Here is a 17,370-nt window from a genome sequence, read left to right as displayed (position 1 = left end):
TATCTGACAGAATCGCAGGGGTGCCAATACTTTTGGCCAGCAGTGTAAGTAGTAATTTTGGGCTGGCAAACATGCTTATCCTGATGTATGTCTATTAAGTCAAATGAGAAATAATTTTTTGTACCCAGTGTTCTTTGGGCGTTCTTTCACACATGCGCAGATTTTTTCTGACACCAAAACATTACCGCACACGTCCAAAGTGAACCGCTTCGTCACCCAGAGCTCTCTTCAGCACCTTCACTTACTTCACATCGATTTGTTGAGTAAATATTTTACTCTTGCAACAGTTTATAAAATAGTAAAATATTGTAGCGACTTTTATTTATCTGTTCCGCCGCAATGGATGATGGTTGTGGCAACCACGACTGAGAGTTGTGATTACTGTGTGTTCTGTTCAATAAAGTGTGTTGTTACCTTGAGTCGTGCGGTGTATAGGGCACAAGAACACCAAGTGATAAAAACAAAAGCCAATCTCTGTCATTGTTCTCCATGTCGCTCTCCAAAATGTTTACTTACCAAATCGATGTGAAGGTGTTGAAGAGAGCTCAGAATACACAATTGATTGTTAATTTCACACCAGAGCCAATGTCTCATGTGTCTTAAATGCATTGTTGAGCATTTTAAAATAGTTTACTTCCCCTGAGTTACTCCATTGAGTGTTCTCCCTTCTTTTATTTGGGGGTAGGCCCAATATTGTTTGAAAATGTGTTAATGATTAAACATTCGCATGTGCTGTTTGTATTGTAGAATTATTTCAGGTAAAAAAAAATAAAATAAGAATAAAAAAAACAAGTTCACCTGCACGAATGAATGAGCAGCACTGATGCTAACTAAGGTCACTTCAGTACTTGAATCTCACAACAAATAAGTTACAGTAATCTAATTTATTCAAGTTAATTTAAGTATGACAAACTCAAAATAAACAATTTACCATAATCCAATTACTTAGGTTAATTTGAGTCCATAAAAACCTGAAATAATCAAGTAAATGATATCTAATTAATGTAAGTTAAATAAACTACATTTTCTAAGACAGCAATTTTGCATTTTTTTTTTAAGTAAAGTTAACTTATCATATTTTACAGTGTAGCGTGGACATGGAGTATGTGTCGTGGTAGTTAATAAAAGAGCGAAATTTATACTGAAAAAATATGTACCGACGGCAATAAACGTCCAATCTACTTGAACTAGATGGGACTGGGAAAAAAATTGCTTCACAAAACAGCTTACAATAAAAAAATTGACACATACGGATGCAATCAACACGGATACATTACCCTTGCAAAATAAAAGACAGTAATAAAAACACATATATACAGTTTAACATGTAAAAATAATATAGACATTTTAAATAAAGGCTTCGGGGGGGGGGGGATCATATATTTTAATCTGTTTATTACTTTTTTAAATTACTAATCAGTTTTATTAATTTCAGAGTAGAATCTATTTCTGTTTGGAAAAATGCAAATATAGGTGGTTTCTTTGCAAACTTTAGTTTGTGAATTTAAAAAAACTTAAGCAAAAAGAATTAGAAAATGTATTAAATATTCAAAATTATTATCTCTCTAGTGTAAGTGTAAATAATGCCTTCTAAATTCAAATTATAGGGGCCAGTATGCTCATTAAAAAAAATCCAAAATTCGTGTTTTCACACAATAATAAAAGCATATTGTTTTACTCTCAAAAATGTGGCCCTCAGTTGGACGGTCGTGAATCGTAGTCATTCGGAGGTGTTGCCATCTAAACTACAACTCCCATGATGTCTACCGCGTAGTTGCCATGGTGATGTTTGACGTCATCCACACTTGCACGGGCAGCGCCTTCAAACTGACTACAACCCAGTCGACTGCTCACACCGACAACGCTAGTGGGAGAAACAGCTGGAAGTTGAAAGCCAAAGCCTCTACTATCTACTCTCACACAGGTAGGAAAATGCAGAAACCTATTGCAACTGCTTTAGAGCAGGCGACTGCTCGAATTTAACCGTTAAACAAGTCTTTGTCCTCGCTTTCTGTTATTGACCTTGGGTTTGCTGCCAAAGCGCCGACTAAACTAGGAACAATGACTTGCCTTACTACAGTTGAGACGTGTCTGTTAGCCGCTTTCGACAATTTAAGACCGAAGGAAGGCGTGTCATTTCGAAACTTGAAACTCGTTTTTCCTACATAGTTTGAGCCGATCAACCAGCTATAAACTTGTTGTGCTGCGTTTACTGCACAAAACTAAACCAAGTGGTAATTCACGTTTCTGCTGTTGTTGTGAAAAATGTTGTGCTCCGCCCAAAATTGAGATTATTGGGTTAATTTGATGACTACAACCTTTTAGCAAATATTATGGAGACATCAGCCTTTTGAGATTTTCACTCGTGTAGGGAGAAAAAAAACAGATCATTGACATGACACAAGTCATTTCAAATGGCAACACAAAATAAATGTATTAAATCGGGATGTCCCTAGTCCGAGTCACCTGATTTTGAGGCACATCAAATCCTTAAAATTTATTTATTTATTTTTACCAATTTCAACAAAGCTTTCCCAATATTAGAGCCATATTAAATGGTTATTTTTACAGTGGTTTTAGAGAAGCAAAATAATAATGATTACCCTCACTCATCCCTTTCTTTGGCAAATCAGTGGTGCAACAAAAAATAAGGTTCCAAACAAGTTACGTACATTTAGATATTTTGTTTTACATAAATAAACTTAGTAGGTCATCCAATGTGATACATTCCAGGTTGTGATTTTTCCTTTTTTTCTGTTGCTGGACAGTTTCTCTTTGTTCTGTGAAGTATTATTTCAGCAGTGTAAATATTATTTATATAGTATAAAATGTGCATAATATATACATTGTTTGTCTTTTGTTTTTGCAATGTCCTGATATTTCTGGATCATTATTTTGCCTGTAGACCTTAACTACCATTGACAATTATGGACCGTTATAGAATTCCATTTTGACTGGGAAGGCTAGCATTGAGTGATCATGGTTTACTGCCATTGACAGTCATAGACTTACAATCCATTTTGACTGGTAGGGCTGTCAGCGATGCAGTCAAAATGGATTGAACATGTATCTCCATCAATGGCAGCCAATGACAGAATACATTTTAAAAACCCAATCTTTTTACCCCCTTTTACCTCCCAAAATGACGTGATTGGGCCGGGTTTCCGATCTTGCATGAGATCTGGACACACCTCCGGGTTTCCCCTACATATAAGAGATTGTGGCGCACTGCCACACCAAAATAGAAGCTGCTACGCCTTGCAAATAAGGTGATTTATTTATTTGGTTTTTATTTTTTTAAGGCCATTTCAAACTGGCGGCAGCTGAGTGTGAAGGGTTCAGCAACAAACTATTCATTGTGTATTGCAACGTCTGTAACTCTGTGCGGCCCCCTTACCGCATTCACTTCCAGCCATTTTCACCAGAGCAAGGCCCTTCGCTCCCGGCCGTTATACTGGATTTTGACTGATTTTGCAAGGCCCACAGAAAATTCTGTTCTATTGCTATATAAACATGGAACGCACCAAAAGAAAGATTAGACTCTCTTCTTTCAGCTGGAAAAAAAGTAATTTCCTTTTCCATTCTTTAGAAATCAGCATTAGAAAATAGCTTAGTTTGAGCAATTTTCCAATTTCTGATGAAAAAACAGAGAAAATGAGCTTTTTTTAAATGCATACATTTGAAACATAATTTGACTTTAACACACCTATTTTTTGCTTTAGTTACATCCCAAACATCTGAATAATGTTTTCCTTTTACAAAATATCATAATGAACGAGACAAATAGAGCTTTTGATAGCAAAGTAACAATTTATTTACACTTGACTAACTTAGAGATGACGCTGTTGTTGCCAAGATGATGCTGTTGTCGCCGCGTCAGCCGGGTTAACTTTTCCCTCATCGTTGCCTGTCTCATAAAGATGGATTTTTTTGAGTCTCTGCGGGGTCTGCTCGGCAAGCCCGCTGCACTGGTGGTCCCAGTCGTTCTGCTCGGTCGTCCAGCACCTGGCATCCCGTGCGTCCTCTCGGTTGTTCTCTTCAGTCGTCTAGGATTATTCCGCCAGCGCTCCGACCGTGCTGCCCGGCCGTTTGTTGCTGTTGAATCGGGTTGCGGGTCTTACCAAATGCGCTACTGCCCTCCAGTGGCCAGTTTTATTGCTTTAAAATGTATTTTCAGCTTTGTGCTTTGATGCTCAGTTGAATCAGGACCCAGAGATGTCTTTTATGAAAAAAAAAACCCCGTAAAATACGTACAAATACATCTTTGGGACACTGAAACAATTAAAAATAGAATGTATTCATACGTTTTTTGGAGCAAATGAGTTAAGAGACGATCAGACTGGGGAGCTGTGACGCAGGGAGAACCGAGTAGGAAGAATGGGAGAACGGCCTTGAGATAGTGGTCGCATGTCGCGGCAGCTCGCTGTAATTTTGTTATCGTTTTTCTTGATTATTATTACCACAATAAAGTGGGTAAGCCAGTACCGACTCCTCTACTTCTTCCCCATATCTGGGGCATTACAGTAGTTTGAATCGGACTTTACGTCGAAAGTGAGCGGTGGACGGCCATCTTGGACGGAAGAACAAGTTTGAATGAATTTGCGCCGAGAGGCGCAGCCCAGAGCGCCACAGTGCTACCGTCAACAACTAGGTGCAGGCGTACTTATATCTGTGCTATCAGGCTGTTTCGGCAGACCGAAAACTTTGATAAATGTGCTTTTTTTCAATTTTCGCAAGCTCTGGGACACTCAAAAAATTACTCTAATACCTCTCCTTGCTAAGTTGATGGTACCTCGATGTGCGTTTGTGTGGAAAAGTAGTTCACGAACAACAAAAAACTATTTACCTTCTCACCGAAACTAGTAAAACTCTTTACACGGCTGTTAGAATTTTCCCCCTACTCCATGAAATGGGTCTGTTAGCAGAAGGACTATAGTTGTGGTAATGTTGTATGTATTAGGACCAAATAAAAGGAAAAAGAATGACGACGACGGGGGTCTGCAACCCGCGGCTCTTTAGCGCTGCCCTAATGGCTCCCTGGAGCTTTTTCAAAGGTTTTTGAAAATGGAAGAAGATGGGGGAGGGAAATATATTTTTTGTTTTAATATGGTTTCTGTAGGAGGACAAACATGACCACTACACGACCAAATGAACATTCTTTCAATTCATTAACATTGTAATGAAGTTTAACCTGAGGTGGCATCGTACAACAGAGTAGTCACATGGTGCGTCATTCTCTATAGGATCCACTGCAGGGAAAAAAAAAAATCTTTAAGGCTAATTATGTATTTGTAGCCAACTTAGTCATTTTGATAGTGGGCTACTATAGCTAATATCGTTACACACAGCCGGTGTTGCTTTCATTATAAGGCTTATACAAGGCTTTTAATTTTTTGCGGCTCCAGACATACTGTATCAGTTTGTTTTTTTTGGTCAAATATGGCTGTTTCAACATTCTGGGTTGCCGACCACTGGACTATGAGATGTAAGTCGCACTATTGCTACGAGAAAAAAAGTCGTGTTATTATGAAGGGTAACGTAGCTGTAATCAGCTACGCATTTTACGTACATGTAGCATAGCTGAGAGCTACGATATGAGCCTGGCTAATGAAATATTTAAAATATATCTTTGTTATGGTTCTTCTTGGGGGAAAAAAACGTGGGGAAAAAAAAATTTGCTGTGGCACGACATGGTGAGGCTGTCAGACTCCGATACAGCCCACCACCACAGCTTTAAAAAATCCTAGGGGAAACCCTCTACCTAGTATTAAAACAATCTTGGTTATTTCTAACGGTTGCGTTTTCAGACCAAGCATGGGAAAATGTTATAGAATCACTTAATTCTAAGGGGGAAAAAAGTATGTAATCACCCTGTATATTTAATTCTGAAACCGAATACCTGCATCAGATTTGATCAGCTCATTACACTGCAGTAAAAAATGAGTGATTGCACTTTGGTGAGCTGTTCCACCAAGTTGATTGACCTGAATAATGGCTTCAACACGAGAGATGCCAAGTGAAACAAAGGAGAGGATGATCAAAATTCTTTAAGGAGGTAAATCGTTACACTGTGTTGCAAAGTTTGCAGGGTGTGTGTTCACAGATAGCTGTGACTTAAAATCTGGACCAAGTACAAACTATATGGGAAGATTGTTTAAACCAAGCATACTGGACAGGCATCAAACGGTCAAGACAGAAATGTTAAAGCAATCAGTCTTGAAACCCGTTAACAACAGCACAAAATCAGGAACAAATGGGAGGAAAATGGGTTCAATATGTGACCAAACTGTGAGAAAACGCTTAAAGGAAATCTAATCTAAAATCAGAAAAGCCAAGCCAAAGTCACCATGAACACTGAAACAGAAATAAGAAGGTGCCACTGATTGATTCAATAATTTTCGGTACCACTTCTCACGATGGCCGAGGGGGAAGCCGTTAAAATATCTAAAAATAATGTTGAATCAGGGTTCCTGCGGGTGCTGAACAAGTCTTAAAATACCTTAAATTTAAAATACAGATCATTTGAGTCTTAAATTTTCTTAAATTTAATGGAAAACTGCAATAGTTATTAAATTTCCAGACGATGTGTTTGATGCCGGGGACACGTTAGGACCTGCGGTAAAACCTCTAGTGGTGTGTTAATGTTTTATTAATGGCCAATAAAATACGAGATTTTGGGATTAATATAGTCATGTGAAAAAATAAGGACACCCCATGAAATATTCAGTTCTCTATTAGGAAACGTTCACATATCAACCTCTGATCTTGTTTTTCTTTATCTCTGGAAAAAAGTGATTTTACACAACAAACAACAAAAATTAACATTGTTTTACACATTAAACCAAATATATAAACAAAATTCATATTCTAACTGAGAAAAAACTTAGGACACCCTACTACCTAATAGCTTTGGCTGAAATAACTTCAGTGAGACGCTTTTTGTAACCATCTACCAGTCTTTGACATCGGTCTGACGAAAATTTTCCCCACTCCTCAGCGCAGAATACTTTCAGCTGTGAGATGTTTGAGGGGTTTCTTGCATGTACAGCCCGTTTCAAATCCCTCCACAGCATCACAAAGGGAAGATCTGGGCTTTGACTCGGCCATTCCAGAACTCTCCATTTCTTCCTTTTCAGCCAGTCATTGGTGGATTTACTGGAATGTATTGGGTCATTGTCATGCTGCAGGGTCCAGTTTCGTATCAGCTTTAAATTTTTTCACAAGTGATCTCACATGTTCCTCGAGCACCCTCTGATACACAATAGAATTCATGGTGGATTCTATGACGGTGAGCTGGCCAGGTCCTGCAGCAGGAAAGCATCCCCAAACTCTTCCAACACTTCCACCTCCATGCTTCACAGTTGGTATGAGGTTCTTTTCCTGGAATGCTGTATTGGGTTTACGCCAGACATGTCCTCTCTTCTTGTGTCCAAATGATTCAATTTTAGATTCATCTGTCCAAAGAATATTATTCCAGAATTCCTGGTCTTTGTCTACGTTCACTCTGGCAAACTTTAGTCTGGCCTCCCTATTCTTCTTGGAGAGCAAAGATTTCCTTTTTGCACACCTCCCATTAAACTTGTGATGTCTCTTTCTGATTTTAGAGGCATGCACTCTCACATAGAGCCTGCTCTAGGTCCCGTGATGACATTTTAGGGTTTATGGAGACTTCTTTTAGCATCTCGGGGTGAACTTGCTTGGACAGCCAGACCTGGGCATGTTGGCAGTTGTTTTGAATGTCATCCTCCACTTTTAGACTATTTTCCGGACAGTGGAATGGCTGATTTTATATTCTTTTGAGATCTTTTGAAATCCCTTACCAAACTCTTAAGCGTCTACAATTCTTCTTTCTGAAGGCCTCAGACAGCTCCTTTGATCCCATCATGATGTTTTCTCTCACTTCAACAGTCAGGGGCACACCCAACTAAATGTGAGCTTGGACAGCCAGACCTGGGCATGTTGGCAGTTGTTTTGAATGTCGTCCTCCACTTTTAGACTATTTTCCGGACAGTGGAATGGCTGATTTTATATTCTTTTGAGATCTTTTGAAATCCCTTACCAAACTCATAAGCGTCTACAATTCTTCTTTCTGAAGGCCTCAGACAGCTCCTTTGATCCCATCATGATGTTTTCTCTCACTTCAACAGTCAGGGGCACACCCAACTAAATGTGAGGTTTAAATAAGGCAAGCCTCCTTCAAAACACTGGGTAATGATGGTCTAATCATGTGCACCTGATGTGATACCCCTGTGTGTGATTTTAGCCATTTTAAGTGGGATTGAATTAGGGCTGCAGCTATCGATTATTTTAGTAGTCGATTAATTAGTTAGTTAGTAATTAATTAGTCCGAATAATCACGTAATCGGATAAGGAAGATAAAAAATTTAAATACCTGACCTGAGCCTCAAACGGTATTTAAAAAAAAAAAAAAAAAAAAAAAAAAAAAAGAGGATATACATACAACAAAAAAACAATTGGCTAACTTACATAACAAATGTCCGCTAGCTTAAATGCTGTAAAATGCCAACGCTTTTTTTTTTTACAATGCTCTTAACGACTAGTTCAAACACATATTCCCACAAGACCAGCCAAATATACCTTTAAACAAAATTACGAATGCATAAAAAAAAAAAAAATTTGCTCAAACAAAAATTTTGCTTATGTTGGTCTTAACAGGGAGCAGCTGCATTAAGCCATGTGAAATGAGGCAGACTAGAGGGCAGTGTAGCCACCCAAATTAATAAAACTAAATGTAAACACTTTCAAAACAAACCATTACAACACCACTTTCAATTAAACGAATACTCGAAGCAGCAAAATTTAATTCGAATATTTTTCTTCTAATCGAATACTAGAGTTAATCGATTAATCGTTGCAGCACTAGATTGAATTAGCCTGGTACACCAGACTCACCGCTGTTCCAGCTATTGAGTCTGGCCACCATTCAGCGGATACAATTTCCAGGGCGGAGCAAGCCACAGCAAACAGACAGCGGAGTGGACCAATCAGCGACGGGCGGACGTGACGTTAGTAAAACGACGAGGGCAGGACGAGGGACTTGCGCGCGGAAGTAAACATACGAGGAGAGCCGAGTTTATTCAACATGGCTAGCGCGAGACAGACTGTTGTCAATGGCTTGTGTCGATGTGTTTTTGGTCATTTAAAACTGATTTTACCATGGATTGGAGCATATTCTCGGCTCTCCTGTTCGTCATGTGTGTTGTTGTGGAGACGACTTCAGACGCGGAAGAGTGACGTTACACGTTAAGAACACGTCACGCACATAAACGAATCTGATTGGAGGGTTGTTTGTCCGTGCTCGAGAGGCCGTTAATGGGCTGGGTCCCAGACTATTGTCACAGTGTTTGTAAAATACAGGGATAACAGTCTGGCCGTGCCAGGCAAGGATTGAATGTGGTGGTGTCCTAATTTATTCCTTAACAGAAATTGCATTTATTTATAATTACATTTTACAGAAAGTTAAAAAAAAAAAAAAAAATTTTATTGTTTAGTTCTATTACTTGAATCTCTCAAGACTGTTCAAATTGATATTAAATATCTATATGACGAAATATGTTAGAAAACAGACAGGCTTCCATTGGGTGTCCTAATTTTTTCACATGACTCTTATGTTATACGGACATTGTCCGTAATCTCGGCGTACGTCAGCGACTAGAGTTGTCCCCATTACACCATTTCCTGGTTATTCGCGGTTGTAGAGGTCAGTGGGAATATGTAGATATAGGGAAGTGTGATTTTAATCAAAAATGGTTGGAAGATGGTTTTATTTAACAGGTTGTTGGCCCCTGGTGAAAATAACAGTACTCGCTGCAAAGTAGGGATGTGACAATATATCGAAAAGGTGATGTATCGTGGTACTTTGAAGCCCAAAATGTTATTGATATGCTCGTGGGCATTTACAGGTCCCTTCCTGTTCATTGTAGGGCATTTAAAGGTTACTTCCTGTTGATTTTGAGTCACTTCCTAGTCATTTGGGAGACGTTCTTGAATCACTTCCTTTTCAGGAACCCAAAATCAACAGGAAGTGACTCGTAAATGCCTCAAGGAAAAGGAATTGACCGAAAATCAACAGGAAATGCCCCAAAATTAACTCATTGCCTGGCATTGACTGCCACTAACGGCCATAGAGGTCCAATCCGTTTGAAGTGGGAGGGATGGCCTTCCCACTGCAAATTGATTGGACGTTTACTACTGATAAACTCATTCCAATTCACTACAGAAAGGTGAAAATAGATCATTTATTAGTTGTTATGTAGTTTTTTTCGTCATCCGAAATTGTTGCGACATGTTTTGGTCTTAAATTGTTTTTTTAAGCTCTTAAAAATGTCTTTAAAAGCATTGAATTGGACTTTTAAAAGGCTGCAAGAACCCTGTAAATGGTTTTCTGGAGCTGATATTTCAAGAAATAGTAGGTGCCATGCTGTGATCTGGTCACTGATGTCCTTTTAAGAATTTGCTTTTTAACAGCAGGTAGTTTGGGTATGTGAAGAATCGTCGTTGACGCTTCTTCTTGCTGGTTAAAGCTCTGTTCTAAATGATTTCTCTTTGCAGCTTTCCTACAAATAGACTCCTGGGTGAGACACAGGTATGGGAAGGAATGGGTGTGGTGTAGTTTATATGTGGGAGAAGAATACCAGTGGTTGTGGGTGGTTCTGTGTTTGCAAGGCAGGTTTGTACGGATGGTAGATAAACTATATATTCAGCATCTTACAGTCATATGATACATCCCAGTCATATCCTTGAGTGTAGTTGTTCCCCGGCTAAATAAGGTGAGATGTTTTCAGACTGTTCCTAACTTTAGGTGCAGAGCATATAAAGTTGTTCAAATTATTCAATCGGAAAGCTTAGAAAAATTACTTAATATAGTGACAATGTTGCTGTTGGCAACACTGAATAGGCGTAATACACCACCCACGTTCAGGCGCATTAAAATAGGCGCTTTCAAAACAAAAGAGCCACATATTTTACTTTTCCTGATTACATAAATTCTGTGAGGGCCTGTCAAAAACAGTAGACAAGCCGGGTGCTGGAATACTTTGCCCAGGTCTACCATACACGATACCAAAGTTTTGTGGTATTGACTTAATAGTGAGTGACGTTACAAAACTGCAAGCTGCAACATGTTTGAGAGCAGCAGCATGGTGGCCAATGGTGAAAAATTTAACTGCTGTGTGAATGTGCATTGCTTTCGCTAGTGAGGTTTGGAAGGCAAACACAACTAAATCCTGTCTCTACTGTCATGTTGTGTGAAGCACAAATTTACCAGGAATGAGTAAAGATCTTAAGAAAAACTCGTGTTATGTAGGGTTGGGCGATATGGCCTTAAGTACTTATCAGGGTAAATTGAGCCGATTTACCTCGATAACAATAAATGACAATAAATTAACCCAAGCGGACTGTTATATAATTTGAAAAACTAATTAAATGCATGAAGTACAAATTGATCGTTTCTCGTTTATTTATTTACCAGCTTTCAATTCAACAAATTTTTAAAAATGTACATTCAGAGAAACATTAAATATATATAAAAAAATATATTGTGAACAATAAGCATTCAAGTATAAATATTAAAAACGGCTTGTATGACTTGAAGAATGTACCATGTTGTAATTATTGCTATGGCAACTGTGCAAAAATGTCATTGTAACACAAATGACTTACAGCAAGAGTGGCTCGAACAGTGCACTTCAAACAGAGGACTGCGTATCGGACAACTTATTGTTAATGGCTGTAGTGACATGAGTACTCAACACAAGTACCCCCCTCCCCCACACACACATTAAGCTGTACTGCTCTAATTATGATGCCAATGAAATATTTAACATTTTATAATGGCAGTAATGACTAGGGTTGGGCATCGTTCGAATTTGAACGGTTCCAGTTTCAATTCCGGTTCCAAACGATTCTCAATTCAGATTCTTTTATTAGGCAGGGTAAAAAAATTGCATAGTTCATATTAATTTAATAAGTTCTCGATTATTTTTTAAAGTATATGAACTTTCAGTTAACTATGAATTTCTTAAGGGGCTATTTTTAACTTGCATATACAGTAAATATCAGTCTTTGAACTTGAATATAATGACGCTTCTTTCCACACGAATGCACTTTCACAAAGAGGTTTATTTTTCAAAAGCTCATGAAGAAAACATTGACACATATTCTTTTGCCTATGTTTTAGATTGTCTTATGCTGCAGGCATTTTTACATGTCATTGAGTTCCTACTAATGGGCTAACCTGGTGCAGAATATGAAACAAATAAACAAACAAAAACAACTTGTAAAACCCAGTCTAGAGCAGCAGCGGGAGCAGTATAAAATCAGAAACGTTTTTTGTTGTGGAAAATGATCATATCTGCCTTCTCAGGCAGTAAGTGTCAGCGTTTTGGACAGATAGTGTCTCCTGCAGTGGAGAACACACATTCACTGGGTGTAGATGAAGCTTGAATGCATAAATATGAGAAAGCAAGAAAAAGTCGCAAATATTACGTAGGGGTAAGGTAGCTGTGAGCTGCTACGCACTTTAGATACATGTACCTTAGCTGGGAGCTACAATGAAGCATTAGTTTAATTTTTTTTAATTGATTATAATTTGATGTAGATGATGCAAAATAATAAGGATTTTCTTATTTGTAAAACCGATTCTAAAACAAAAAATCTTTTAATACTGTTGATTTTAACAGAGGCGGCAACACGCTACGTAAAATACGTAGCTGCTTATATAGCTACATTAGTCGATGTAATAATACGACTTATTCTCGTACTATTCCATCCATCCACCCATAATCTACAGTTTATTTTGGAGTCGGGTCGTGCGGGCAGCAGAAAACAGACATAATTTATTGTTTACCTGGTTCCGACTGGTTAGAGGACCGGCGCAGCGTGTCAAATACGTGGCACTCAGCTATGCACTACTCGGCACTTGTATTTCCTAAAGCCGGAGGTATTTAGTTACATTGGTCGTGCAGCCATCTTTGCATGTTATAGTTGTGTTGCAAATGTTGCACTGAGCTGAATGGTCATTTTTCTTTGTGAAGTTGAGCCAAACGTTTGAGCACCACCGCACCGTGTCCATGGTTAAAATGAAGTTGCAATGCACAAACACACGCTTCATGTGGCTTCTTCTTCATGGTGTTTAGCAGCTATTTTTTACCACTCTGCGGTCAGGGCACCGAAACAGGGAATTGAAATTTAAAAATTCGAACGGTTCCTGGAGCATAAGACTGTTAGTCCTGGATCCCATCAATGCTTGATGCCCAACCCTAGCATTGACACAAAATAAAGCAGGCACATACAGAAAAATAGCTGTTGCCATTAAACGGTCATATTATAGTCGCTACACTAGGGCTGAACAATATTGGAAAAAACTTTCATTGCGACTTTTGTTGTTTTGCGATATTTTGCAATATTAAAATTAGTTTTCAATAGATGAATTTTCAACAGATGACTTTAATAGCTCTGTTTGGGAAGACTTTGGTTAACTCACCATGTTTTTTTTTTTTATTGCGTTCAATTTATCCTTGTATTTTTTTTTTTCCTTTTATATTCTTTAAACAATGCATCTCCATTATAAAAAATGTTATTTTGGTTTCCTTATTTTTCTATTGTTGCATTATACCAGTGCTTCTCAATTATTTTCTGTTACGCCCCCCCCCCAAGGAAGAGGTAAATGTTTCGCGCCCCCCCAAACTCTGCCGCCACTGTAAAGAGTATCATTTGTTTATAATATTGCTATTATAAGTACGCCTCTGCCTCACATTGTCATTTTTTTCTATTATAGAAAATAACAGAGATCAACTTATAAAGTATAACTTTATCAACATTGTTTTGTTTGTAACTGAAAAGACTTAACGCGCATCAATTTGCCTGAATTTAAAAAAAAAATAAAAAAATAGTCATGTCCAAACTGTAAAAATACACTCAAGGTACATTTTTAACATTTGATACTGAAAAATAAAATCAGTAAATAATAACAAATTCAAATTTATTAGAAACATTAACTCATGAGGACAATATGCCAAAAAATTTGACCGAAAAAACAAAACTGAATAGAAGGGGTGGGAGGCAGTTTTTATTTTCGGTGCTCACAGTATCACCTCCAGTTTGCAATAGTATTTTCCACTGAGCATGCTAACAGTGCTCACTGGTTTACTTATATAACACTGACAAAGCGGGACGATTATTGGCAATATTCGGCACGTTTTCGCTGAAAAACAACCAAGCGGCTTATCAATGAGATTGGGGTCTAATGTCTTTAAGTGGCGTCTTAATTGATTTGGCTTCCGGCTGTCCGCTATAATCATTTTTAGACACAGTAAACAGTGGTCTTTCCTCACCTACCACTGTATTAAATGTCAAAGCCGAAAGGCAAACGGCCCGAAAAAAGCGCATTCTCGGCGGCCGATGGAGAACCGTAGGTGACGGCGGTCGTCGTGACGATCCCAAGCCGAAAATGGCACGTCTCGGGCGGACACGTGAGAACCGGAGAAGACAGTGGGTCGCTGCGTGAGTCCGGCCGGAAAACGGCTTTCAAAAACGGCGCACAGCTCTTCATATCTCTCGTCTGTGTGCTCTTGCTTACTTCAAAAATACTGCGCGCACTTTGAAAATGAGAGCGCCACTGCCACCCACTGAGTGGATGCGCAAGTACACTTTATTCTAGTATGGCAAAAAAAAGAAAAAAAAAAGCATGTTCCCCGAGGTCACATGCGCCACCCCTGGCATCGCTCTGCGCCCCCCTGGGGGGGCGCGCCCCACTATTTGAGAAGTACTGCATTATACATTTAAGGTGATTCAATTTATTTCAATGTATTTATTTATTTATTTATTTTTCATTTATCCAAGAACTGAAAGTGCAAAAAATTGCAGCACCGCAATATATGATTGTATTCCTATAATACCGTTTAATCTAGGCTAAGAGGGTTTATCTGTAAATGATGACGATTGCTGTATATGAAAGGGATTCAGGAAGTCATGTCTCGGCACACATGCTGCTTTAATGAGGCAAACCAAAAGTTTATGTGCTCAAAAAATATTCATAATTGCTATTAATAATTAATAAACTCTTCGTAGGGGTGTGCCATTTTAGGCACCCCGCGATTCGATTCCGGGTGCTACGATTCGATTATTGAACGATGAACACGGTATTGACGATGATCATGGTGTCACGATTATCACGATTATCGATGCATCGAACATTACTCATTAATAAAGTAGCCAAACATATTTATGTCCATTATTTATTTAAAATATCCTAATGATTGAACAGGAACGATGGAAACATGCCCATACAACAAAAAGCTGCCCTTAAGCTGCTTTTTTATTAATTATTTTTTACAAGAAAAGGCAAAAACTTTAACCATTTTAAAGGGAATACTTATTTCTCGCAACAATACAATAAAATTTACACAGGTGGGATGAATTCCACATTTTCTGGAAACAAAGTGTCTTTAGAAATAAGACTTCTTATAACCAATATACTTTTTCACAGATTTCTGTACTATTTCGCATGTTTGTAGTGTTACCGCTGTACTTAATCATGGTTTTACACCTTCCGCATACGAAATACACGTGAGCGAATTAGCTAATTAGTTTAGCGTTAGGCGCTAACTATTAACATCTCAAAAACGACAACAATAAAGGCTAAACAGTACAAGAGGGTTCATGTACTCACCTCATATAGATGCACACGGGTCTTAGCAACACACTCAGGATATTTTACTTTAAAAAAAAAAAAGTAATTAGTTACAGTTAAAAATCACTTCTCCCAAAAAGTAATTGAGTAACTAACTCAGTTACCTGAATGTAAGAGTAATTAGTTACTTGGAAAAGTAACTGGTGTTACCTTTCATGGTTTTTTATTTTTCATTTAAAAAAAAAACAGTAACCTTTGCTATGTTTGTGTGTCAATTAATGTTGTGAATCAACTGTTTAAGTTATTAAAATTGCTCCTGTTTTTGCATTAGTTCCCTTCTGTCTACTTTCGACATGTGAAAGTTTTAAAACGGTTTCATCATTTAAAGATAGATTCAAGTCAAGATTTTGCCGATTTAGGAATATTTTAGATAAAAAGCCTTGGTCTACTGCTTTAAATGGCGGCAGTTTACAAACGCCGCCGAGTCTGTCATTTCGCATCTATTTCTATATGCATATGATATCTAGTGTAGCATCAAGTGGGCGTAGATTGTAGGCTGTCGGCTACAGTCAGGAAATGTTTGAGCCGCCTAGCATCGCATTTGCTACAGCGTCACAACACTTCCCTCCTTCCCACTCCCGCTCTTCTCTCTCAGTGTCTCTTGACTTTTCTCAGGTCATTCAACCAACATCGTAACGAACATTGTCTAGTTGCCGAAACTGTGACTAAATTTGAACGGAGAAAAAACATGTAATGCACGAAAAACATACACATTTTGAACGTACGGCGTACACATTTAAAAATCATTGCTCACTTGTACAAATTACGCCGAAACCGTACAACTTGACAGGTATGTGCTTGTCCCGTTCAGTATCAACTCAAGTCACGTTTGTCTTCCTCTTTCCTTGTGCATTTGTTTTTTTCAGTGAGCAGGCATGACTGAGGATTCCAAGGAGCAGTTGATCATAAAGGCCAAACTGGCCGAGCAAGCAGAGCGATATGAAGACATGGCTGAACTGATGAAGGAGGTAGTTAACATGGGCACAGAACTGACCTGTGAGGAGCGCAACCTGCTTTCTGTCGCCTACAAAAATGTCGTTGGAGCCTGTCGTTCTTCGTGGCGTGTTCTGGCAAGCATCGAGGGAAAAGCTGAAGAGGGCAGGAAAAAGATAATGGCCAAAGAGTACCAAGAGAAAATTGAGACGCAGCTCAATGGAATCTGTACGGATGTTCTGGTGAGTGTTAATTTGTAAAGCGTTGCACAATAACATTTATGTGACGTTTAACTGAGGCGAAGTTCAAGCCATCTGTCTTAATGCATACATCCGATTTTTTGTTTGTTTGTTTGACCTAAGTGAATTTTTTTTGTCTGGTCGTTTATACCGCTGTTATCCATAGCGGCTCTAAAATGACACGTGTGTAAGATTGCAGTCTGCTTTGCGCTGAGCAAAATTGACTGACGTGCATGCGCAGAAGCATAAAACAAAGTGACGAGCAGCTTAAACATGCTTGCTTTATTGCTTAGCTGATTGGAGCCTTTGACCTCTTTAAATCTGGCTTTACCACTTTTATTTTTCTCTATTTTTTCGATTGCGGTCAGCCCAGCCTCTACTCAGAGTCAAGCCATCTGCTGTGGTTGATTCTCTCAAGTCACCTTTGAATTATTTCATCCCATCCATCCATCCGTTCTCCTGCTATTTCACATTGTTGCTAAGCAA

At 38.5% G+C, this 17,370-nt stretch overlaps 1 protein-coding gene across 1 annotated transcript in view; it reads left to right on the top strand.

The window, feature by feature from the left end:
• The first annotated feature begins 1,784 nt into the window (after positions 1-1,784).
• Positions 1,785-17,370, top strand: part of LOC130914627 (14-3-3 protein zeta-like) — a 44,964-nt gene continuing 29,378 nt past the window's right edge. The window contains exons 1-2 of the mRNA XM_057833998.1: positions 1,785-1,924; positions 16,579-16,887. Coding sequence (XP_057689981.1) covers positions 16,588-16,887 — 300 coding nt within the window. The 5' untranslated portion in view covers positions 1,785-1,924; positions 16,579-16,587. The remainder of the gene's footprint in view (positions 1,925-16,578; positions 16,888-17,370) is intronic.

The sequence above is a fragment of the Corythoichthys intestinalis genome, chromosome 4, assembly GCF_030265065.1.
Source record: "Corythoichthys intestinalis isolate RoL2023-P3 chromosome 4, ASM3026506v1, whole genome shotgun sequence".
Taxonomy (NCBI): Eukaryota; Metazoa; Chordata; class Actinopteri; order Syngnathiformes; family Syngnathidae; genus Corythoichthys; species Corythoichthys intestinalis.
Note: the sequence above shows the minus strand (reverse complement) of the source record. Positions and strands in the feature narration are given on the sequence as shown.